This window comes from Cetorhinus maximus, unplaced genomic scaffold (genome assembly GCF_964194155.1).
Source record: "Cetorhinus maximus unplaced genomic scaffold, sCetMax3.hap1.1 HAP1_SCAFFOLD_366, whole genome shotgun sequence".
Taxonomy (NCBI): domain Eukaryota; kingdom Metazoa; phylum Chordata; class Chondrichthyes; order Lamniformes; family Cetorhinidae; genus Cetorhinus; species Cetorhinus maximus.
Window position 1 is genome coordinate 353,433 of NW_027596312.1, and position 24,242 is coordinate 377,674.

The 24,242-nt window shown below is 46.0% G+C and overlaps 1 protein-coding gene across 1 annotated transcript; it reads left to right on the forward strand.

The window, feature by feature from the left end:
- The first annotated feature begins 17,739 nt into the window (after positions 1-17,739).
- LOC144673448 (uncharacterized) lies at positions 17,740-23,426 on the forward strand. Its single transcript, XM_078535281.1, has 2 exons — positions 17,740-17,895; positions 22,620-23,426. The coding sequence occupies exons 1-2, from the start codon at positions 17,740-17,742 to the stop codon at positions 23,424-23,426; spliced, it is 963 nt and encodes a 320-aa protein (XP_078391407.1).
- Positions 23,427-24,242: the final 816 nt, after the last annotated feature.

A 24,242-nucleotide genomic window follows, 5' to 3' on the forward strand; every position in this document is an offset into this window, starting at 1 on the left:
GCCCTTCACTCTTCCATCTTTGCATGCTGTCGCCACATCTCCAGCCTCTCTTTCCTTTCAAAAATCCTTAAACATTTTGTAATCTCCCAAAACTGTGTCCATTTTTCCGAGAACTCCCTGTTTGAATCCCTCTGCCCTGCCTCAGTTCGAAAACAGTTCTTATCAAAGCCACAAGTGAGATCCTATGTGGCTGCGACACAGGTAAACTTTCTCTTCTGGTCCTTCCCGGCGTGTCTCACCTTCTTGGAGAGGAGACAGCCAGACCTGTGAGGAACACCTCCGATCGGGCAGCGGGCTGAGTTTGAAAATAAACCCAAGGGCGACATCACAGGAAAACTTGGTTGGTGAGAAGTTGCTGTTAGGGATTGTGTTTAAATAGCTTAAAACTAGAAAAAAAAACATAACATTTATAAAGAAGTAGCTGCCTGTATTTCAGTAAGGAACACCAACAATAGGGCAGTAACATTAAATCAAGTCAAAGTGAAATAGAGTCATAAAGTAAACCAAAGTAAGGTAAAGTTAGGAGAAGTGTCGCAAAGTGAAGTTACTGTTAATTTATTCTACTAGTCCTCCTTACTTTAAGTGTAAAATTAGAAGGAAGTAAAATGGGTAACAGGAAGTAGTAGTGAGGCTACAAGGCAGGAGAAACAAAGCAGAGCATTGAGTCTGCTTCGAATGCAGAATTATGTTAAAAAGGGAAAATTAAAGGCACTCTTTCTGACTGCGCACAGCATTCTCAATCGATGATCAAAAGGCACAAATAGTAAGATATTATAGGGGTAAGATATTATTGCCATTATGGAAACATGGCTGCATGGTGACAAAAACTGGGAACTGAATATTCATGGATACTGGAAGTTTAGTAAAGGCAGACAAGGAGGTGGAGTTGTGCTGATAATAAGGGATGAGATCAGTGCATTAGTAAAGGAGATCTCAGTTTGGAAGAACAATGTGGAATCTGTTTGGGTGGAGCTAAGCATTAGCAAAAGGCAGCAGACATTTGTTGGAGTTATTCATAGCCTGCCAGATAGTAATGGTAATAGTAATGTATTAATCAGGAGATGACAGAAGCATGTAGCATAGGGTATACATTGATCATGGATGACTTCAATCTACATGTACACTGGATAAACCAATTGAGCACTGATGCAGTGGAAGATGAATTTCTGGAGTATGTTGGGGACGGTTTTCTAGAGCAGTATGTTGAGGAGCCGACTCGAGGACAGGCTATTTTAGATCTAGCATTATGTAATGAAAAAGGACTAACTAATAATCTTGGAAAAACTCAGCAAGTCTGGCAGCATCGGCGGAGAAGAAATCAGTCAACGTTTCGAGCCCTCATGGCCCTTCAGCAGAACTGAAGCATAGTTTCAACAAGGGAGAAATATAAATTGGTTTAAGGTGGGTGGGGGGGAAGAGACACATTGAGGGTGTGGTGTGAGCAGATAATCAAAAGATGTCAGAGACAAAAGGGTCAAAGAGGTGTTGAAGGTGGCGGTCTTTGTCTGAGAAAAGTGCTAATTAAGAATGCAAGACAGGATATTCAAAGTACAGCTCTAGTGGGGGTGGGGTGGAAAGACTAAAGGTTTTAGTTTTAGATTTAAAAATAATGGAAATAGGTGGGGAAAGAAGAATCTATATAAATTATTGAAAAAAAAGGCGGGTGGAGGGGGGGAAAAGAAACGGGGTGGGGATGGGGGGAGGGGGAGTTTAAGATCTAAAGTTGTTGAATTCAATATTCAGCCCAGAAGGCTGTAAAGTGCCTAGTCGGAAGATGAGGTGCTGTTCCTCCAGTTTGCGTTGGGCTTCACTGGAACAATGCAGCAAGCCAAGGACAGACATGTGGGCAAGAGAACAGGGTGGAGTGTTAAAATGGCAAGCGACAGGGAGGTTTGGGTCTTTCTTGCGGACAGACCGCAGGTGTTCCGCAAAATGGTCGCCCAGTTTGCGTTTGGTCTCTCCAATGTAGAGGAGACCGCATTGGGAGCAACGAATGCAGTAGACTAAGTTAGGGGAAATGCAAGTGAAATGCTGCTTCACTTGAAAGGAGTGTTTGGGCCCTTGGACGGTGAGGAGAGAGGAAGTGAAGGGGCAGGTGTTGCATCTTCTGCGTGGGCATGGGGAGGTGCCATAAGTGGGGGTTGAGGAGTAGGGGGTGATGGAGGAGTGGACCAGGGTGTCCCGGAGGGAACGATCCCTACGGAATGCCGTCAAGGGGGGTGAAGGGAAGATGTGTTTGGTGGTGGCATCATGCTGGAGTTGGCGGAAATGGCAGAGGATGATCCTTTGAATGCGGAGGCTGGTGGGGTGATAAGTGAGGACAAGGGGGACCCTATCATGTTTCTGGGAAGGAGGAGAAGGCGTGAGGGAGGATGCGCGGGATATGGGCCGGACACGGTTGAGGGCCCTGTCAACGACCGTGGATGGAAAACCTCGGTTAAGGAAGAAGGAGGACATGTCAGAGGAGCTGTTTTTGAAGGTAGCGTCATCAGAACAGATGCGACGGAGGCGAAGGAACTGAGAGAATGGGATGGAGTCTTTACAGGAAGCGGGGTGTGAGGAGCTGTAGTCGAGGTAGCTGTGGGAGTCGGTAGGCTTGTAATGGATATTGGTGGACAGTCTATCATCAGAAATTGAGACAGAGAGGTCAAGGAAGGGAAGAGAAGTGTCAGAGATGGACCATGTGAAGATGATGGAGGGGTGGAGATTGGAAGCAAAATTAATAAATTTTTCCAGGTCCCGACGAGAGCATGAAGCAGCACCGAAGTAATCATCGATGTACCGGAGAAAGAGTTGTGGGAGGGGGCCGGAGTAGGACTGGAACAAGGAATGTTCCACATACCCCATAAAGAGACAGGCATAGCTGGGGCCCACGCGGGTACCCATAGCCACACCTTTTATTTGGAGGAAGTGAGAGGAGTTAAAGGAGAAATTGTTCAGTGTGAGAACAAGTTCAGCCAGACGGAGGAGAGTAGTGGTGGATGGGGATTGTTGGGGCCTCTGTTCAAGGAAGAAGCTAAGGGCCCTCAGACCATCCTGGTGGGGGATGGAGGTGTAGAGGGATTGGACATCCATGGTGAAGAGGAAGCGGTTGGGGCCAGGGAACTGGAAATTGTTGATGTGACGTAAGGTGTCAGAGGAATCACGGATGTAGGTGGGAAGGGACTGGACAAGGGGAGAGAGAAGGGAGTCAAAATAACGAGAAATGAGTTCCGTGGGGCAGGAACAGGCTGACACGATCGGTCTGCCAGGACAGTTCTGTTGGTGGATTTTGGGTAGGAGGTAGAAGCGGGCCGTCCGAGGTTGGGCGACTATCAAGTTGGAAGCTGTGGGAGGAAGATCTCCAGAGGAGATGAGGTCAGTGACAGTCCTGGAAACAATGGCTTGATGTTCTGTGGTGGGGTCATGGTCCAGGGAGAGGTAGGAGGAAACGTCTGCGAGTTGACGCTCAGCCTCCGCGAGGTAGAGGTCAATGCGCCAGACAACAACAGTACCACCCTTGTCAGCGGGTTTGATGACAATGTTGGGGTTGGACCTGAGAGAACGGAGTGCAGTGAGTTCAGAGAGAGACAGATTAGAATGGGTGAGAGGAGCAGAGAAATTGAGACGGCTAATGTCACGCCGACAGTTCTCAATGAAAAGATCAAGAGAAGGTAAGAATCCAGAGGGAGGGGTCCAAGTGGAGGGAGAATATTGGAGGTGGGTAAAAGGATCCGTTGAACGGGGAGAGGACTCCTGCCCAAAGAAGTGAGCACGGAGACGAAGACGGCGGAAGAAGAGTTCAGCATCATGCCGAGCCCGAAATTCATTGAGATGAGGGCGTAAGGGTATGAAACTAAGTCCTTTGCTGAGCACTGAACGTTCAGCATCGGAGAGGGGAAGGTCAGGGGGTATAGTGAATACGCGGCTGGGGCTGGGATTGGAAGATGGGGTGAGGACGGAGGGACAAGCAGGGGTGGAGGGTCCCCGATGGGTGTTGGAGTCGATGAGTTGTTGGAGCTTGCGTTCCTTAGCACTTGAGAGAAAGAGAAAAAGTTTCTTGTTGAGGCGACGGATGAGGCGAAGAATAAAATGAAACTGGGGGCACGCGCAGCTTTGAAAAAGGGTGCGGCGGTGCTGCTGGAGGGAGAGGTCGAGTGTGTTCACATGGCGGCGCATGGCACTGAGTGTGGATCTCAGAATGCGACGGGAACAGCAGTCCGAGAAACGTTTTATGTCCCGGAGATACCTGTAATCCTGGGTGGGTTCGAAACAAGAGGGATGGAATTTCAGTTGAAATCCACGTGGGGTGAGTCGGAGACGGAGACAGTCACTGAGAAAGGAGATATGGTGTCAGTGACTGTCTCCGTCTCCGACTCACCCCACGTGGATTTCAACTGAAATTCCATCCCTCTTGTTTCGAACCCACCCAGGATTACAGGTATCTCCGGGACATAAAACGTTTCTCGGACTGCTGTTCCCGTCGCATTCTGAGATCCACACTCAGTGCCATGCGCCGCCATGTGAACACACTCGACCTCTCCCTCCAGCAGCACCGCCGCACCCTTTTTCAAAGCTGCGCGTGCCCCCAGTTTCATTTTATTCTTCGCCTCATCCGTCGCCTCAACAAGAAACTTTTTCTCTTTCTCTCAAGTGCTAAGGAACGCAAGCTCCAACAACTCATCGACTCCAACACCCATCGGGGACCCTCCACCCCTGCTTGTCCCTCCGTCCTCACCCCATCTTCCAATCCCAGCCCCAGCCGCGTATTCACTATACCCCCTGACCTTCCCCTCTCCGATGCTGAACGTTCAGTGCTCAGCAAAGGACTTAGTTTCATACCCTTACGCCCTCATCTCAATGAATTTCGGGCTCGGCATGATGCTGAACTCTTCTTCCGCCGTCTTCGTCTCCGTGCTCACTTCTTTGGGCAGGAGTCCTCTCCCCGTTCAACGGATCCTTTTACCCACCTCCAATATTCTCCCTCCACTTGGACCCCTCCCTCTGAATTCTTACCTTCTCTTGATCTTTTCATTGAGAACTGTCGGCGTGACATTAGCCGTCTCAATTTCTCTGCTCCTCTCACCCATTCTAATCTGTCTCTCTCTGAACTCACTGCACTCCGTTCTCTCAGGTCCAACCCCAACATTGTCATCAAACCCGCTGACAAGGGTGGTACTGTTGTTGTCTGGCGCATTGACCTCTACCTCGCGGAGGCTGAGCGTCAACTCGCAGACGTTTCCTCCTACCTCTCCCTGGACCATGACCCCACCACAGAACATCAAGCCATTGTTTCCAGGACTGTCACTGACCTCATCTCCTCTGGAGATCTTCCTCCCACAGCTTCCAACTTGATAGTCGCCCAACCTCGGACGGCCCGCTTCTACCTCCTACCCAAAATCCACCAACAGAACTGTCCTGGCAGACCGATCGTGTCAGCCTGTTCCTGCCCCACGGAACTCATTTCTCGTTATCTTGACTCCCTTCTCTCTCCCCTTGTCCAGTCCCTTCCCACCTACATCCGTGATTCCTCTGACACCTTACGTCACATCAACAATTTCCAGTTCCCTGGCCCCAACCGCTTCCTCTTCACCATGGATGTCCAATCCCTCTACACCTCCATCCCCCACCAGGATGGTCTGAGGGCCCTTAGCTTCTTCCTTGAACAGAGGCCCCAACAATCCCCATCCACCACTACTCTCCTCCGTCTGGCTGAACTTGTTCTCACACTGAACAATTTCTCCTTTAACTCCTCTCACTTCCTCCAAATAAAAGGTGTGGCTATGGGTACCCGCGTGGGCCCCAGCTATGCCTGTCTCTTTATGGGGTATGTGGAACATTCCTTGTTCCAGTCCTACTCCGGCCCCCTCCCACAACTCTTTCTCCGGTACATCGATGATTACTTCGGTGCTGCTTCATGCTCTCGTCGGGACCTGGAAAAATTTATTAATTTTGCTTCCAATCTCCACCCCTCCATCATCTTCACATGGTCCATCTCTGACACTTCTCTTCCCTTCCTTGACCTCTCTGTCTCAATTTCTGATGATAGACTGTCCACCAATATCCATTACAAGCCTACCGACTCCCACAGCTACCTCGACTACAGCTCCTCACACCCCGCTTCCTGTAAAGACTCCATCCCATTCTCTCAGTTCCTTCGCCTCCGTCGCATCTGTTCTGATGACGCTACCTTCAAAAACAGCTCCTCTGACATGTCCTCCTTCTTCCTTAACCGAGGTTTTCCATCCACGGTCGTTGACAGGGCCCTCAACCGTGTCCGGCCCATATCCCGCGCATCCTCCCTCACGCCTTCTCCTCCTTCCCAGAAACATGATAGGGTCCCCCTTGTCCTCACTTATCACCCCACCAGCCTCCGCATTCAAAGGATCATCCTCTGCCATTTCCGCCAACTCCAGCATGATGCCACCACCAAACACATCTTCCCTTCACCCCCCTTGACGGCATTCCGTAGGGATCGTTCCCTCCGGGACACCCTGGTCCACTCCTCCATCACCCCCTACTCCTCAACCCCCACTTATGGCACCTCCCCATGCCCACGCAGAAGATGCAACACCTGCCCCTTCACTTCCTCTCTCCTCACCGTCCAAGGGCCCAAACACTCCTTTCAAGTGAAGCAGCATTTCACTTGCATTTCCCCTAACTTAGTCTACTGCATTCGTTGCTCCCAATGCGGTCTCCTCTACATTGGAGAGACCAAACGCAAACTGGGCGACCATTTTGCGGAACACCTGCGGTCTGTCCGCAAGAAAGACCCAAACCTCCCTGTCGCTTGCCATTTTAACACTCCACCCTGTTCTCTTGCCCACATGTCTGTCCTTGGCTTGCTGCATTGTTCCAGTGAAGCCCAACGCAAACTGGAGGAACAGCACCTCATCTTCCGACTAGGCACTTTACAGCCTTCTGGGCTGAATATTGAATTCAACAACTTTAGATCTTAAACTCCCCCTCCCCCCATCCCCACCCCGTTTCTTTTCCCCCCCTCCACCCGCCTTTTTTTTCAATAATTTATATAGATTCTTCTTTCCCCACCTATTTCCATTATTTTTAAATCTAAAACTAAAACCTTTAGTCTTTCCACCCCACCCCCACTAGAGCTGTACTTTGAATATCCTGTCTTGCATTCTTAATTAGCACTTTTCTCAGACAAAGACCGCCACCTTCAACACCTCTTTGACCCTTTTGTCTCTGACATCTTTTGATTATCTGCTCACACCACACCCTCAATGTGTCTCTTCCCCCCCACCCACCTTAAACCAATTTATATTTCTCCCTTGTTGAAACTATGCTTCAGTTCTGCTGAAGGGCCATGAGGGCTCGAAACGTTGACTGATTTCTTCTCCGCCGATGCTGCCAGACTTGCTGAGTTTTTCCAGGTAATTCTGTTTTTATTTTGTTTTGGATTTCCAGCATCCGCAGTAGCTTTTAGCTTTTTGTTTTTAACTAATAATCTTGTTGTAAAAGAACCTTGAGGGGCGAGTGAACACAATATTATAGTGTTTTATACTATGTTTGAAAATGAGGTAGTTCACTCTGAAGCAAGGGTGTTAAAGTTGAATAAAGGAAATTATGAAGGCGTGTGGGAGAAATTGGCTGAGATAGAATGTGAAAATACATTAAAATGTACAGAGGCAATGGATAGTCTTCAAAGAATTATTAAATAGCTTACAGCACATACACCTTCCTTCAAGGTGCAGAACCCCCAAAAAGTCAGTCAACCGTGGCTGACAAAGGAAGTTAAGGATGGTATAAGATTTAAAGATAAGGCTCATAAAGTTGCCAGAAGTGGGAGTAAACCTAAGGATTGGGAGGCGTTTAAGATACAACAAAAGAAGACCAGGAAACTGGTAAAGAGAGGGAGAATAGCATATGAATGCAATCTAGAGAAAAGATAAAAACAGACTCTAAGAGCTGCTTTAGGCAAATGAGGGTCCATTCATGCAGAGTTGGGGAATAGAGAAAGGACAGAGAAGCTAAATGATAATTCTGAGTCTGCCTTCACCGGGGAAGATACAAGAAATCTCCCAGGTTTAGAGATCCAAGGGAGTAGGGAGAATAAGGAGATGAAGGTAATTAATATCAGTAAGAATTGGACTGAAAGTTGATAAGTCACCGGGACCTGACATATTAATTAGCAAAATAAACCCACATGGGATAGGAGCCAATACAATGGCATGGATTAAGGATTGGTGAACAGGCAGAAAACAGAGAGTAGGAATAAAGTGGTAATTCTCGTGTTGGTAGGCTGTGATTAGTGGGTTACCACAAGGATCAGTAAATGGGTCCCAGTTGATCACAATATATATTAATGATATGGATGTGGGGACCAAATGTAATCCTTCCAAGTTCGCAAATGATACAAAGCGAGGTGGGAATGTGTTGTGAGGTAGATGTAAAGCAGCTATGGGAGGATTTGACTTAGTGAGTGGGCAAGAACATGGCAGATGGAATATATTGTGGAAAAATGGCAGAAGGAACTGACGTTCAGAGTATTTCCTAAATGATAAGAAATGAGAAAGTGTAGATGTACAAAGGGACCTGGGTGTCCTTGTCCATAAGTCGCTGAAGGCTAACATGCAGATGCAGCAAGCGATTTGGAAGGCTCGGGGAATGATAGCTTTTGCCACAAGAGGATTTGAGTACAGGAATAGTAAAGTCTTGCTTTAATTGTTTAGAAACTTGTTTAGACCGCACCTGGAGTAATGTGTGCAGTTTTGGTCACCTTGCCTCAGAAGGATATTATTGCCATAGAGGGAGTGCAGCGAAAGTTCACAGGCCTGTTCCGGGGATGGTGGGACTGTCTTATGAAGAGAGATTGGGCAAATTCACCCCCCTTAATCAGTACATATTTCACCACATCTCTACCTCCTTTTAGATCTGAAGAAGGGTTTTACGGAATCGAAACATTAACTCCGTCTCTGTCTCCGCAGATGCTTTCAGACCTGCTGTGTTTTTCCGGCATTTTTTGTTTTCGTTCCCCTGTTCCTATGCCTGTGGTGGATCCCCCTCTCCCAGGCCTGGGCTTCCATGTGATGTTCTGACTGATGACAGGATTAACCTTCTCCCTAGCCTGTCCTAACCCTTCTGCCCGTTCATTTATTGAAACCAGGGATTCTACTTGTTCTAATGGTGATTTTCCCTGCCTGGCTAGTCATTCCTTGAAGTGAGCCCTTGAATTGTTTGTACGTTGTTTTATTCTGTTCCCACGTTTCAGTAACAAATGTTGAAATGTCTGCTCCACACCCACAGGGTTTCATCTGTTTAAAGTCACAAACAGAAAGGTCCAGTTTTCTCCTGGAATTTGAGACAAATCAGCTTTCAGAATGATGCAGAGTTTCAGCCAATGAGGGAGAACCGAGATCAGCCCCGCCCCTCATTCAGTCTGATTGGCTGGAGGAGCAGCTGCTCCCATTCGGTCATCCAGCCCCACCCACTCCTCCTTCGCTGCTGGAAAAACTCAGCAGATCTGACATCATCTGTGGAATGAAAATAAACAATTAATGTTTCGAGTCCGTATGACTCACTGTTTTGTTCTCTCTCCACAGATGCTGTTAGGCCTACTGAGTTTTTCCAGCATTTTCTGCTTTTGTTTCAGAATTCCACCATCCACAATTTGCTTTTACTTTAAAGTTGTGAAGTCACCTGAGCCAAATGAGATGCACCCAAGGATCCTGGGAGAACTGGATTAACAGAAATTTCCTCCATTTAAATATTGAGAAGACTAAAGCCATTGTCTTCAGTCCTCGCTACAAACTCCACTCCATAGTCACTGGCTCCATCCCTCCACCTTGCTGGGAGTTGGAGCGGAGCGGACCTGTGGGAGGTAGTGGGGAGCTGAGGAGCCCCTATAAATACAGATCGGGGATTTGAATGAGGAGCGTCTATAAATACAGCCGGGGGATTTGAGAGAGGAGTGTCTATAAATACAGACCGGGGATTTGAGAGAGGAGCGTCTATAAATACAGACCGGGGATTTGAGTGAGGAGCGCCTATAAATACAGACCGGGGATTTGAGTGAGGAGTGTCTATAAAAACAGACGGGGGATTTGAGTAAGGAACGTCTATAAATACAGACGGGGCATTTGAGTAAGGAACGTCTATAAGTACAGATTGGGGATTTGAGTGAGGAACGTTTATAAATACAGACGGGGGGTTTGAGTGAGGAATGTCTATAAATACAGAGCGGGGATTTGAGTGTGGAGCGCCTATAAACACAGACGGGATATTTGAGTGAGGAACGTCTATAAATACAGATGGGGGATTTGATTGAGGAACGCCTATAAATACAGACGGGGGATTTGAGTGAGGAACGCCTATAAATACAGACGGGGGATTTGAGTGAGGAGCGTCTATAAATACAGACCGGGGATTTGAGTGAGGAATGTGTATAAATACAGACGGGATATTTGAGTGAGGAACACCTATAAATACAGACTGGGGATTTGAGTGAGGAGCGTCTATAAACACAGACGGGTATTTGAGTGAGGAATGGGCTGTTTCACTGTTGCAGCTGCTGTGAGGCAGCAGGAGTGGGGGGGAAAGTGGCAACTGTGATGTCACAGGAAGCTGGTAAGTTGAGTGGTTGGTAAGTGTTCAGTCTAAGGGACAGTGTGTGAGAAACCAGCTTAGGACAGGCGAGTTAAGGTAGATCTATAAATAAAAATAACTTTACAATAATAAACCAAAATTTGAACACTTTAAAATTCAAATAAAACAACAAAGATTTTAAACAAGCAATAAAATAGAGTTACTTAAATAAACATCTAATACACATCCCTTGTAGTTAAGAAGCATTTGATCTTTAGTTGTCAGGGGTACTAGCATTCAGTAAACACAGTAAATTGTAGCATACATGGGAAGAAAGTAATTAAAGTAAATTAACTAAATAACATAAGTTAGAATGGTAGGACAGGGGTTATGTTGCAGCTGTGAGATGTGGGAGCTTTTGGACATCAAGGTGATTCATGACAAACACGTCTGCAGGAAGTGTAAGCAGCTTGAGGAATTCCGGATCAGGATTATTGATCTGGAAACCGAAATGCAGACACTGTGCAACATAAGGGATGGGGAGAAACACCTGGATACTTTGTTCCAGAAGACAGTCACACCTCTTAGAAGAGGGTCATCTGTTTGATCAGCAGTGAGGGACAGGAGGATGTGACTGTCAGTGAGGCGGGTAATGGGACTGAGCAGGCAGGAGTGGAGGGGCCTCAGACTTTGCAAGTGTCAAACAGGTTTGAGGTGCTCACAACCTGTGTGGATGAAAGTGAAATGTGCAAGGTGGATGAGCTGGCTGGCCATGACACTGTGGTACAGGAAGCCATTCACACAGGGGGAGCAAAAATGAATGTAGTGGTAGTAGGGGGAAGTATAGCGAGGGCATTGACACTGTTTTCTGCAGCAAAAAGTGAGAGTCCAGATGGCTGTGTTGCCTGCACAGTGCCAGGGTTCAGGACATCTGCTCAGGGCTGGAGAGGGACTTGCAATGGGAGGGGGAGAATCCAGTTGTCGTGGTCCATGTACGTACCAATGACATAGGTAGAACTAGGAAAGAGGTTCTGTAAAGTCAGTATAAGGAGCTAGGTACCAAATTATGTAGCAGAACCTCAAATAATCTCTGGATTATTACCTGAGCCACTTGCAAATTGGCATCGGGCAAATAAGATTAGAGAGACCAATGCGTGGCTCAAAGACTGGTGTGAGAGAACTGGGTTCCGGTTTGTGGGGCACTGGTATCAGTGCTGGGACAGTGGGGGCTGTACCGTTGGGACGGTTTACACCTGAACCGTGCTGGGATGTGTCCTCGCAAATCGCATAGCTAGGGAAGTAGAGAGGGCTTTAAACTAAACAAGAGCGGTGAGGGATCAAGTTTGGGTAGAGGTAGCAATTCAAGGTGTAGAGTCAAGACAGGAGAGCCAAATAGTAACATGAGAAATGAGGTTAGAGAATGACAGGAAAGGACTTAGAGAAAAAACCTAAGAATAAATCAACAATCAAGACTAGATGTTACAACGGTAACAAAAAGACAAGACTGAAGGCTCTCTATCTGAATGCACGTAGCATTCAAAACAAAGTAAATGAATTGATGACCCACACAGAAGTAAATAAATATGATCTGATTATAATTATGGAGACGTGGCTGCAGGACAACTAAGATTGGGTCCTTAATATTGAGGGGTACATGACATTCAAGGAGAATAGGAAGCTGGGTAAAGGTGGCGGGGTTGCATTGTTAATCAAAGAGGGCATTGGTGCAATAGTTAGAGATGACCTTGGATCAGGAGATCAGGATGTAGAATCGGTTTGGGTGCAGATGAGGATTAGTAGGGGAAAAATAGTCATTACCAGGAGTGGTTGACGGGCCCCAAACAGCAGCCATAGAGTAGGACAAAGTATTCAAGAGAAAATATTGTGTGCTTGTGATAAAGGGACGGCAATAATCATGGGTGATTTTAATCTACACAATAACTGGAAGTATCAGATTGGCAGTAATAGCCTGGATGAGGAGTTCTTAGAATGCTTTTGAGATAGTTTCTTAGAGCAGCATGTTCAGGAACCAATCAGAGAGCAGGTTATATTTGACGTGGTATTGTGTAATGTAACAGGATTAATTAATGACCTCAGAGTAAGGGCACTGCTAGGTAGCAACGAGCACAATATGGTTGAATTTTACATCCAGTTTGAAAGGGAGAAGAGTGGGTCAAAGACTAGTATCTTAAACTTAAATAAGGGCAACTATGTGGGGATGAAAGCTGAGCTAGCTGAAGTGAACTGGGAAACTAAGCTAGAGGATAGATCAATCGAGAAGCAGTGGCAGACATTTAAAGGGATATTTCAAAGTATTCAGAATGAGTACATCCCGACCATAAAGAAAAATTATAAAGGGAGGACCCATCATCTGTGGTTAACTAAAGAAGTTAAGGAAAGCATCAGCTGAAGGAAAAAGCATACAACTCTGCAAAGATGAGCAGCAGGACAGATGATTGGACAGAAATTAAAGAACAGTCGAAAATGGCTGAAAGGTTAATCAGGAGAAAGAAATTAGAGTGTGAGAGGAAGTTTGCTAGAAATGTAAAAATGGAGAGCAAGTGTTTCTACAGGTGCTTAAAAAGGAAAAGAGTGAGCAAAGTGAGTGTTGGTCCTCTAGAGGGTGACAGTGGGGAGTTAATAGTAGTTAAGGAAATGGTGGAAGAAATGAATAATATTTTGCTTCTGTGTTCAATATAGAGGATACAAAAAACATTCCAGTAAAAGCTGCAAATCAGAAGGTGACAGGAGAAAGGAACTTGGTGAAATTGAAATCACTGGGGAAATGGTACTGAGCAAATTGAAGGAGCTGCCGATGTCAAGTCTCTGGGACCCAATGAACTACATCCTAGGGTCTTAAAAGAGGCAGCTAATGCGGTAGTTGGTGCACTGGTGTTAATTTTCCAAAACTCGCTCAATTCTGGAAAGGTTCTGTCAGATTGGAAAGCAGCAAATATAACCCCTCTATTCAAGAAGGGAGGGAGGCAGAAAACAGGAAACTATAGGCCAGTTAGCTTGATGTCTGTCGGGGGGAAGTTATCAGAATCAATCATTAAGGAGGTTATAGCTGGGCACTTAGAAAAGCTCAAGGCAATTGGGAAGAGTCAGCATGGTTTTATGAAAGGAAAATCATGTTTAACCAATTGATTTGAGTTTTTTTTGAAGGAGTAACATGCGCTGTGGATAAAGTGGAGCCTGTAGACGTACTGGACTTGGATTTCCAGAAGGCATTTGAGAAGGTGCCACATCAAAGATTATTATGGAAAATAAAAGTGCATGGTGTAGGGGGTAACTTATTAGCATGGATAGGAGATTGGCTGGCTGGCAGAAAGCAGAGAGTGTGTGTAAATGGGTCTTTTTCTGATTGGCAGGATGTGATGAATGGAGTCCCACAGGGGTCTGTGCTCGGGCCTCGAACTTTTTATGATTTACATCAATGACTTATTTGAGGGGAGTGAAGACGTGGTAGCGAAATTGGCAGATGGCACAAAGGTAGGTAGAAAAGTATGTTGTGAAGAGGACATGAGGAGGTTGCAGATGGATGTAGATAGGTTGAATGAGTGGCCAAAGATCTGGCAAATGGAGTGAAATGTGGGAAAATGTGAAGTTAGTCACTTTGGCAGGAAGAACAAAAAAGCAGAGTATTGCTTAAATGGAGAATGGCTGCATAATTCTGAGGTGCAGAGGGACCTAGGTGTTCTAGTAAATGAGTCACAAAAAGTTTGTATGCAGGTACAGAAAGTAATTAATAAGGCTAATGGAATGCTATCCTTTGTTACGAGAGGGGTTGAACATAAAAGTAAGGATGTTATGCTTCACTTATACAGGACTGCACCTGGAATACTGTGTGCAGTTTTGGTCTCCTTATTTAAGGAAGGATATAAATGCATTGGAGGCGGTTCAAAGGATGTTCACTAGATTGTTACCTGGAATGAATAGGCTGTCTTATGAGGAAAGGTTGGACAGACTGGGCTTGTTTCCACTGGAGTTTAGAAGAGGGAGGAGTGATTTGATTGAAGTATACAGGATCCTGAATGGCCTTGACAAGGTGGATGTGGAAAGGATGTTTCCTCTTGTGGGTGAGTCCAGAACTAGGGGGCACCGTTTCAAAATTAGGGGGTCGCCCTTTTAGGACAGAGATAAGGAGAAATTTTTCTCTCAGAGGGATGTGCGAATGGGAACTCTCTGCCTCAGAAGGCGGTGGAGGTGGGGTCATTGAATATTTTTAGGACAGAGGTAGATAGATTCTTGTTTGGCAAGGGAATCAAAAGTTATCGAGGTTAGATGGGAATGTGGAAATTCAAAGACAAGAAGATCAGCCATGATCTTATTGAATGGCACAGCAAACTTGAGAGGCCAAATGGTCTGCTCCCGTTCCTATTCCATATGTTCTTATGGTCTCTCTCCAGTGTGAATTCGCTGGTGTATTCGCAAGTGGGATGACTGAGTGAATCCTTTCCCACACACGGAGCAGGTGAATGGTCTTTCCCCAGTATGAAACCATTGGTGTCTCAGCAGGCCGGATGGCTGAGTGAATCCCTTCCCACACTCAGAGCAGGTGAATGGTCTCTCTCTAGTGTGAAACCGCAGGTGTATTCGCAGGTGGAATGACTGAGTGAATTCCTTTCCACACTCGGAGCAGGTGAATGGTCTCTCCCTATTGTGAAACCGCTGGTGTGTTTGCAAGTGGGATGGCTGAGTGAAACCCTTCCCACACTCAGAGCAGGTGAACGGCCTCTCCCCATTGTGAAGCCGCTGGTGTATCAGCAGTTGGGATGACTGATTGAAACTCTTCCTACACTCGGAGCCGGTGAACAGCCTCTCTCCAGTGTGTAGCTGCTGGTGTCTCAGCAGCTCAGATGACTGAGTGAATCCCTTCCCACACTCAGAGCAGGTGAATGGTCTCTCCTCAGTGTGAATTCGCTGGTGTGTTCGCAGGTTGGCTGACAGAGTGAATCCCTTCCCACACTCGGAGCAGGTGAACGGCCTCTCCCCAGTGTGACTGTGTCGATGGATTTCCAGCTGGGATGGGTAACTGAATCCTTTCCCACAGTCCTCACATTTCCACGGTTTCTCCATTGTGCAGGTGTCCCTGTGTCTCTCCAGGTTTGATGATCAGTTGAATCCTTGTCCACACATAGAACACGTGTACAATGTCCCCCTGCTGTGAATGGTGTGATGTTATTTCAGGCTGTGTAACTGGTTAAGGCTCTTTCCACTGTCAGTTCACTGGGACACTCTCATTGAGGGGTGTATGTGTCTCGGTGCTTTTCCAGACTCACTGATGTTTGAAATCTTTTCCCACAGACAGAACAGACAAATATTTCTCGTTCGACATTCAAAGACAATAATATTCAGGTCCTGATGAATCGAGTGACTCTGTCAGATCTTGATGTGATGTTTGGTTTGAGTTCCCCCTCTGTAAATCCTCCCCTTCCGATACCCTGTAAAAGGAGTTTACAAAAGTGATCACTATAAGAACAGGACAGAAATTCAGAGCAGACAATTCTCATTTCTTTGAACATTATTTCCTGTCTCCTTCTCCCAAAGCTGCAAATTCCCGTCCCACACTCTCCCTCCTCCCTGTGCTGAAGCCAAACAGAATTTTGGATAATTCTTCCTGTATCTTTGTTACAAATTTGTCCAACTGAAGATAACAATATGTTTCATCATTCACTTCAGTCATTACTCGTGACAAGACATTAATCTGAAACCCCCTGACCGACCTTACAGAATAGCAGACATTAACCTTGTGTCCAAAACTTACTGTGTGGAGATTTAATGAGCGATTGTGAAGATGGTTTCTCCAAACCTCCCTGGGTTTCCTTCGTTCCTTCTCTCCCTCTCTAACTAAGTTAAACCTGGGATCAGTCTCATGGTCCATTCTGGTTACTGCTTCTCTTCCTGATGACTAATTAACTCCAATTAAACACTGAGAAGACTGAAGACACTGTTTTCAGTCCCTGCTCCAATCTCCATTCCCTAGATACCAACTCCATCCTTCTCCCTGGGAACAGTCTGAGATTAAACCAGTCTGTTGATAACCTCGGTGTTACATTTGATCTCAAGATCAGGCTCTGACCTCATATCGGTGCCGTCACTAAGATCGCCTCTGTAACATCACCCGCCCTCACCCCGTCACAGTGCATCTGCTGCTGAAACCCTCATCACTGCCGTTGTTACCTCCAGACTTGAATGACTATCCCAACACACTCCTGGCTGGTCTCCCACATTCTCCTCTCCGTAAACGTGAAGCCATCCAAAAGTCTGCTGTCCACGTTTTCACTCATAGCAAGTCCTGTTCCTCTGTCACCCATTTGCTTCCTGACCTGTCTTGGATCCCGGTCAAGCAACAGCTTGATTTTAAAATTCTCATCCTTCTTTTCAAATCCCTCCGTGGCCTCGCCCCTCCCTTTCTCTGTAATCTCCTCCAGCCCTACAACCCTCTGAGATATCTGCACTGTTCCAATTCTGATAGCTTGTACATTCTCCATTTTAATCGCTCCAGCATTAAGTTCCCTCGTTCCCAAATTCTGAAATTCTCTCCCTACACCTCTCCCTCTGTCTCCCACATTTTCCCCCTTTAAGACACTTGAGTATTGCTAAAAAAAGAGACATTCTATTGAAACCTTTTCTCTTGTACTCATCAGGACAGACGCAAGAACATCAAATTTCAAAGATTATAAGTCGGGCTCAATATGTGGCTTACTTTTGCTTGCTAGAAGCTACATATATTCATACACAGGGAACTGTCCACTGCAGACAGAAGGTGCATGTCCAGGGATGGGGCTGTTTGTTGAATTAAACAAAAGCATGGAGGATGATAGCTCTTTGGTGAATTCTCCATGGTAATGCCTTGACCAATCAGAGCTGACTGGCCAACCAGTCAACACCCTTTCCTTGTGCGGCACAAATTGTTATTCGCTCAGAAATTTGTGTTTTTTGCATCTGTCCAGAGGAGTGCAACATGAAATATCAGCAATATGTCTCCTTTTCTCAGCAATACTTAAATTCTGTACTGCTGAGTGACTGTGGGTTTATAATTCTATTGTTGCTGATCTAAAACTCCTGGTGAACACACATTTTATGAACGTCTCCCTCGGGCTGTTGCTCATTGTCCCCGTGAGGATGGCGGCTGCGCATGCGCCCTGTAGCACATTGACCCATCAAGATGGCGGCCGCGCAGGCGCCAATCTCCACATTGCCCCTATAAAGATGGCGGCCGTTAACTCGGGCCTTTCTCCCGCAGCGCCGAGCAAACCCGGGGATAGTGGATTCTTATTGAGGGATTGGGGCCGGTACCGTGAGTTTATGAAGCTTCCAAATTCATCCGCCGGCCCTATCTCTGTTCACGGGTTTATTTTCAGTTCTGTATCCGCATTCGGTCATTGCTAAACCCGCATTTTAAATCCGCTCACACTGAGTTCACTTACCGCCTGTCTCCACGGACTGCGCATGTTCCGACTGCAAATGACTGGTGGCAGCTCCGGACCAATAGGAAGAAGGGGCGGGATTGGATGACCGAGCGGGAGCAACTGGTCCTCCAGCCATTCGGAGTGAGAGGGGCGGAGCCTGCTGGGAGTGGAGCATGCGCAGTGTGGGCGCGGGACTGGGATGAAGACGGTGGATTTTTTTTCCCCCAATAATTGATATAGATTTTTCTTTTCCCTCCTATTTCCATTATTTTTAAATGTATTTCCATCCATTGTTTTATCTCTACCTTTTAACCTATTTCAATCCCTTCACCCCACCCCCACTAGGGCTCTCTGTACCTTGCTCGTCCTGCTTTCTACCCTTAATTAGCACATTCCTTAGATAATATCACCACCTTCAACACCTCTTTGCCCTTTGTCTGTGACATCTTTTGGTTATCTCCACCTATCACTGGCCCTCTATCCAGCTCGACTTGTCCCCCCGCCCTTAAACCAGCTTATATTTCACCTCTCTTCTATTTTTACTTAGTTCTGTTGAAGAGTCATATGGACTCGAGACGTTAACTGTGTTCCTCTCCGCAGATGCTGTCAGACCTGCTGAGTTTTTCCAGGTATTTTTGTTTTTGTTGCGGTGGAATTTAAAGTCCAGCAGGTGAGAAAGAGTCGAGTGCAGGAGAGGAATGGAGCCGGAGGGTGGACTGGGAGGGTTCACACACACCCGGTGTAGGACTCCAAACCCGGATTAGAAACTCCCGGAGCTCAGTTTACACCGAGTGTTTGGAAACTCCTTTTACAGGGGGTTAGAAGGGGAGGATTTACACACAGCAAACTCAAACCTAGAGAAATATTTGTCTCTTTGGACTGACCTGCTGAAACACATTGAATTCTCACTGGCGAGAGGCTGTTCAGTTGCTCACAGTGTGGTAAGAGCTTCAGGACATCATCCCACCTGGGACACCACATTCACACTGACAACAGACCTTTTAAATGACCAGAGTGTGAGAAGTGCTTTAAAAGGTGTGGGGAATCTTGCGGTATGTTAGAATTTCTTTTTGCTTAAATCCATGCGAACGGAATTGTATACCCTGGCACGGCACTGGAATACGGTAAAAGGGAAAGACAATATTTTACCTTGAACATCTTCAGTGTAAGTGTGAGCTGCTGTTAAATCAGGCTGTATAGGTAGAACTTAAAAACAAAAAGGGGGCAATCACATTGTTGGGAGCATACTATAGACCCCCAAACAGTCAGGGAGAGATAGAAGGGCAGATATGTAGGCAAATCTCAGAAGTGTCAAAATAATAGAGTAATAATAGTCGGGGATTTCAACTTCCCCAATATTAACTGGGATAGACCAAGTGTGAAAACTTTGAGGGGGCTGAATTCTTCAAATGTATCCAGGAGAGATTTTTAAGCCAGCACATAGAAAGTCCTACAAGAGATGTGCTGGACCTTCTTTTAGAGAACAAAACTGGGCAAGTTGGAGAAGTGTCAGTGGGGAAGCAGTTCAGTAATAATGACCATAACTCCGTTAGATTTAAGTAGTTATTGAAAAGGACGAAGATGGATCGAAAATAAGGGTTTTGAATTGGGGGAAGACCAATTTCAATATGATAAGACAGGACCTGGCCAAAGTGGACTGGGAGCAGCTACTTGTAGGAAAATCAACATCAGAGCAGTGGGAGTCATTCAAAAAGGAAATAGTGTGCAGGACCAACATTTTCCCACAAAGGACCAACAAGTCCAGAGAAACCGGGATGTTGAGGAATTGACAGGATTAGATAAGGGGGGAGAAATGGGAAGCTTATGGTACATACCGAGGGCTCAAAACAGCAGGAGCCCTTGATGGATAGAGAAAGTGCAGGGGGTTACTTAAAAAAGAAATTAGGAAGGCGAAGAGGGGGCATGAAAAACACAGCTGGGTGAAATAAGTTAAAATCCAAAGGCATTTTATAAGTATATTCAGGGAAAGAGGATAACCAGGGAAAGATTAGGGCCCATCAGGGACCAAAATGGCAATCTGTGTGAGGAGCTGGAAGATGTAGATGAGGTTTTAAATGAGTACTTTGCATCTGGAGTAACTATACAGAAGGATGATGTAGATATAGATATCAGGGAAGGGGACTGTGATATACTTGAACAAATGAGTATTGAGAGGGAGGAGGTATTAGCGGTTTTATTGGGCCTTAAAAGTGTATTAATCCCCAGGCCCAGATGAAATGTATCCCAGGTGCTGTGGGAGGCAAGGGAGGAGATTGCAGGGGCCCTGACATTAATTTTCAAATCCTCTCTGGTCACAAGAGAAGTACCAGAGGACAGCTAATGTGGTACCATTATTAAAGAAGAATGGTAGGGATAAACCAGGGAGTTAATAGGCCAGCGAGTCCAACATCAGTGGTAGGGAAACCTTTGTAAATGTTCTGAGGGACAGAATTAATCCCCACGTGGAGAGGCAAGAACTAATCAAGGGTAGTCAGCATGGCTTTGTCAGTGAGAGATCATGTCTAACAAATTTGATTGAATTTTTCGAGAAGGTGACGAGGTGTGTAGATGCGGGTAGTTCAATTGATATAGTCCACATGGAATTCTCTAAGGCTTTTGACAAGGTCTGGCATGGGAGACAGGTCCAGAAGGTAAGAGCCCATGTGATCCAGGACATTTTGGCAAATTGGATCCAGAATTTGCTCAGTGTCAGGAGGCAGAGGGCGATGGTCAAAGGTTGGTTTTGTGACTGGAAGCCTGTGTCCAGTGGCGTACTGCAGGGTTGGGTGCTGGATCCCTTCTTGTTTTTAGTGGACATTAATGATGTAGACATGAATGTAGGAGGTATGATCAGTAAGTTCACAGGTAACACAAAAAAATCACTAGTGTGGTAAATAGCGAGGAGGAAACCCTTAGACTACAGGACAATATAGATGGGCTGGTCAGATGGGCAGAACACTGGAAAATGGAATTTAATCCCAAAAAGTGTGAGGTGATGCATTTCTGGAGGACTAGCTAGGCAAGGGAGTATATGATGAATGGTAGGACCTGGGAAGTACAGACCCTCGGTGTGCATGTCCATAGATCCTTGAACATAAGAACTAGGAGCAGGAGTGGGCAATTCAGCCCCTCGAGCCTGCCCCGCCATTCATTACGATCATGGCTGATCTCATTTTGGCCTCAACTCCAATTTACCTCCCTCACCCCATAACCTTTCAACCCATTACTAATTAAGTCCGTGTGGTGAAGGTGCTCGCACAATGCTGTTAGGTAAGGAGCTACAGGTTATTCACCCAGTGATGAGGAAGGGACATTGTTGTTGTTGATTTGGAGAAATATCAATTTGTGTTTATATCACACATTTATTGTTATATAGTTTACCAAGACATTTCACAGAAATGTTAGAAACCAAGGAGATACTCGGGCAGGTGGCCAATAATTTGGTCAAAGAGGTCGGTCTGAAGGAATATTTTAAAGGATGCAAATGAGGTAGAGAGGCAGAGAGATTTAGGAAGGCAATTCTAGAGTCTTGGAAACTGACAGAATGGCAACCAATGATGGAATTATTAAAATCAGTAATTCTCGAATTCGGAGAGAGCAGATATCTCGGGGGGTATTGTGAGGCTGGAGGAGGTTACAGAGATAGGAATGATCACAACCATGGAGGAAAACAAGGAAGAGAATGTGAAAATTTAGGTGCTGCTTAAATGAGTGCCTTCAAATCATTTGTATAGTTTGTGAATGGCTGTGGGCCAAGCACTGATCCTTGCAGTATCCCACAAATAACTGCCTGTCATCCTGAGAATGAGACATTTATTCCGACTCTCTGTTTTCTGTCTGTTCACCAATTCTCAATCTATAACAGGATATTACCCCAATCCCATGCACTTGAATTTTGTTTATTGACATCCTGTGCTTTGTTTAGTAACCTTCTCTCTCTGTCTCTCCCACTCCTCTCTCTCTTACTCTCTCTGTCACATTGAATTCTCCAGCCCAGCGAGTTCTGGATGCTCCATCATTGAATATATTTCCGGCTGAGATGGAGAGATTTTCGATCTCTCAGGGAGTCGAGGGATATGGGAAGTGGGTGGGAAAGTGGAGTTGAAACCCAAATTCAGCCACGATTGTATTGAATGGTGGAGCAGGCTCGATGGGGTGTTAGGACTTCTCTTGTTCCTATTTTGTATGTTCTTATGGAGTCCAGAGTCTTGTGTTGGCCCAGACCGGGTGGCAGGTTCCCTCCCCTGATGGACTTTAGTGAACCTGTTGGGTTTTTATCACAATCCAGCAGTTTTCATGGTCACTTTTTCCCAGTGCCGGCCCCACAAATTCCCAGATTCATTCAGCTCAGTTTCACAACCTGCCTTTGTGTTTTTGTGGGTGTTCTCTCACTCCCCTTTTTCTGTTTTAAATCAATTCCACAGGGTATTAGAAGGGGAGGATTTGCAGTTGGGAAACTGAAACCAAACATCACATCCGGATTTGATGGAGTCGCCTAATTCATCTTAAACTGAGTATCTTCAGATTTTGAACATGGAAGAAAAAAGCACTGTTCACAATGGGGAGACACCGTACACGTGTTCTGTGTGTGGACGAGGCTTCAGCCGATCATCTGACCTGACGGAGCATAAATGCAGTCACAATGGAGAGAAACCATGGAAATGTGGGGACTGTGGGAAGAGATTCAAATCCCCATTGGAACTGGGAACTCATTGGTGCACTCACACTGGGGAGAGACCATTCACTTGCTCTGAGCATGGGAAGGGATTCACTCAATTAGCCAACCTCATGGGACACCAGCGAGTTAACACAGATGAGAGACATTTTAAATGCCCACAGTGTGAGACGTGCTTCAAAAGTTCTGTGGAACTAAAGTCCCATCAACATGTTCACACTGATGAGAGACCGTTCAGGTGCTCTCACCGTGGGACTGGGTTCAGACGATCATCTGAACTCATGGCACACCAGCGAGTCCACACTGGAGAGAGACCGTTCACCTGTTCCAGGTGTGGGAAGGGATTCATTCAGTCATCCAACCTGCTGCTGCACCAGAGAGTTCACACTGGAGAGAAGCCATTTTCCTGCTCCGAATGTGGGAAGGGATTCAGTTGTTCATCCAACCGGCTAAGACACCAGAGAATTCACACTGGAGAGAGGCCATTTACCTGTTCCGAATGTGGGAAGGGATTCATTCAGTCATCCAACCTGCTGCTGCACCGGAGAATTCACACTGGAGAGAGGCCATTTACCTGCTCTGAATGTGGGAAGGGATTCAGTTGTTCATCCAACCGGCTAAGACACCAGAGAATTCACACTGGAGAGAGGCCATTTACCTGCTCTGAATGTGGGAAGGGATTCAGTCAGTCATCCATCCTGCTGAGTCACCAGAGAGTTCACACTGGAGAGAGGCCATTTACCTGCTCTGAATGTGGGAAGGGATTCAGTCAGTCATCCGGCCTGCTGAGACACCAGCAAGTTCACAAGTAACTGTCGTGATGGGATTTTGCTCTTAATAACATTCAGGACTGAAGTATGTTCATTATAGTGTGTTTCTGTAGACACTAATAAACTCCAGCCCACTTAGATAAAAGTCAAATAAATCAGCATTGTGTTAAACACAATGCGTTGAACCTTTTACTATTTTTAACAAGTTAGTTCCTTTTTGATGTTAATAAACTCCAGCCCAGTTACAGATTCTGTATAAAATTGGAATAAATCAGCTTCGTGATGAATAGTTGAGTCGTTTTGATATTTCTAGCACAAGTTAGTTCCTTTTGAAGGGCTCTCCCTCTCCCCTGTCTCCTCCATCCTCACCTCCAACAACAAGTGTGAGGAGCTCATGGAGCTTCTTTGTCACTAAGATTGAGACATTCCGATCAGCTGCCTCTGCTGCTTCCCTCCCTTCCACTAGCCCACCGGGACAAACTATCTCTAAAGATTCTCCTTGTCCGAGCCTGAACCCGTGATTAAATGACAAAGGGGATGATGGTGCAAGGCAGCATTGGGTGATAATGAGACAAGGAAATAAACTAATGGGACAAGTGGATAAACAACAGACAGGCCCAGAGGAGGGATAAATGGTAAAAGAAGAACCATTACCAGACCCTACTGTCAGAAAAAATGGGAGCAGTGGTTATGATTTGAAATTGTCAAAATGAAGGTTGAGTCCAGAAGGATGTAAAGTGTCCAATGAAAGATGGGCTGCTGTTTCTTGAGCTTCCATTGAGCTTCATTGGAACAGTGCAGGAGGCCGAGGTCAGAGTGGGAGTGGGTGGAGACTAACCTGATAAATGACCAGAACCT

Bases quoted from the DNA above. Each gene is read 5' to 3' on its own strand.
- LOC144673448 (XM_078535281.1), top strand. From the start codon at position 17,740: ATGGCGGCCGTTAACTCGGGCCTTTCTCCCGCAGCGCCGAGCAAACCC. The intron at 17,896-22,619 runs GTATCCGCATTC...GACTGTGGGAAG, and splicing joins ACGGGTTTATTTTCAGTTCT to AGATTCAAATCCCCATTGGA.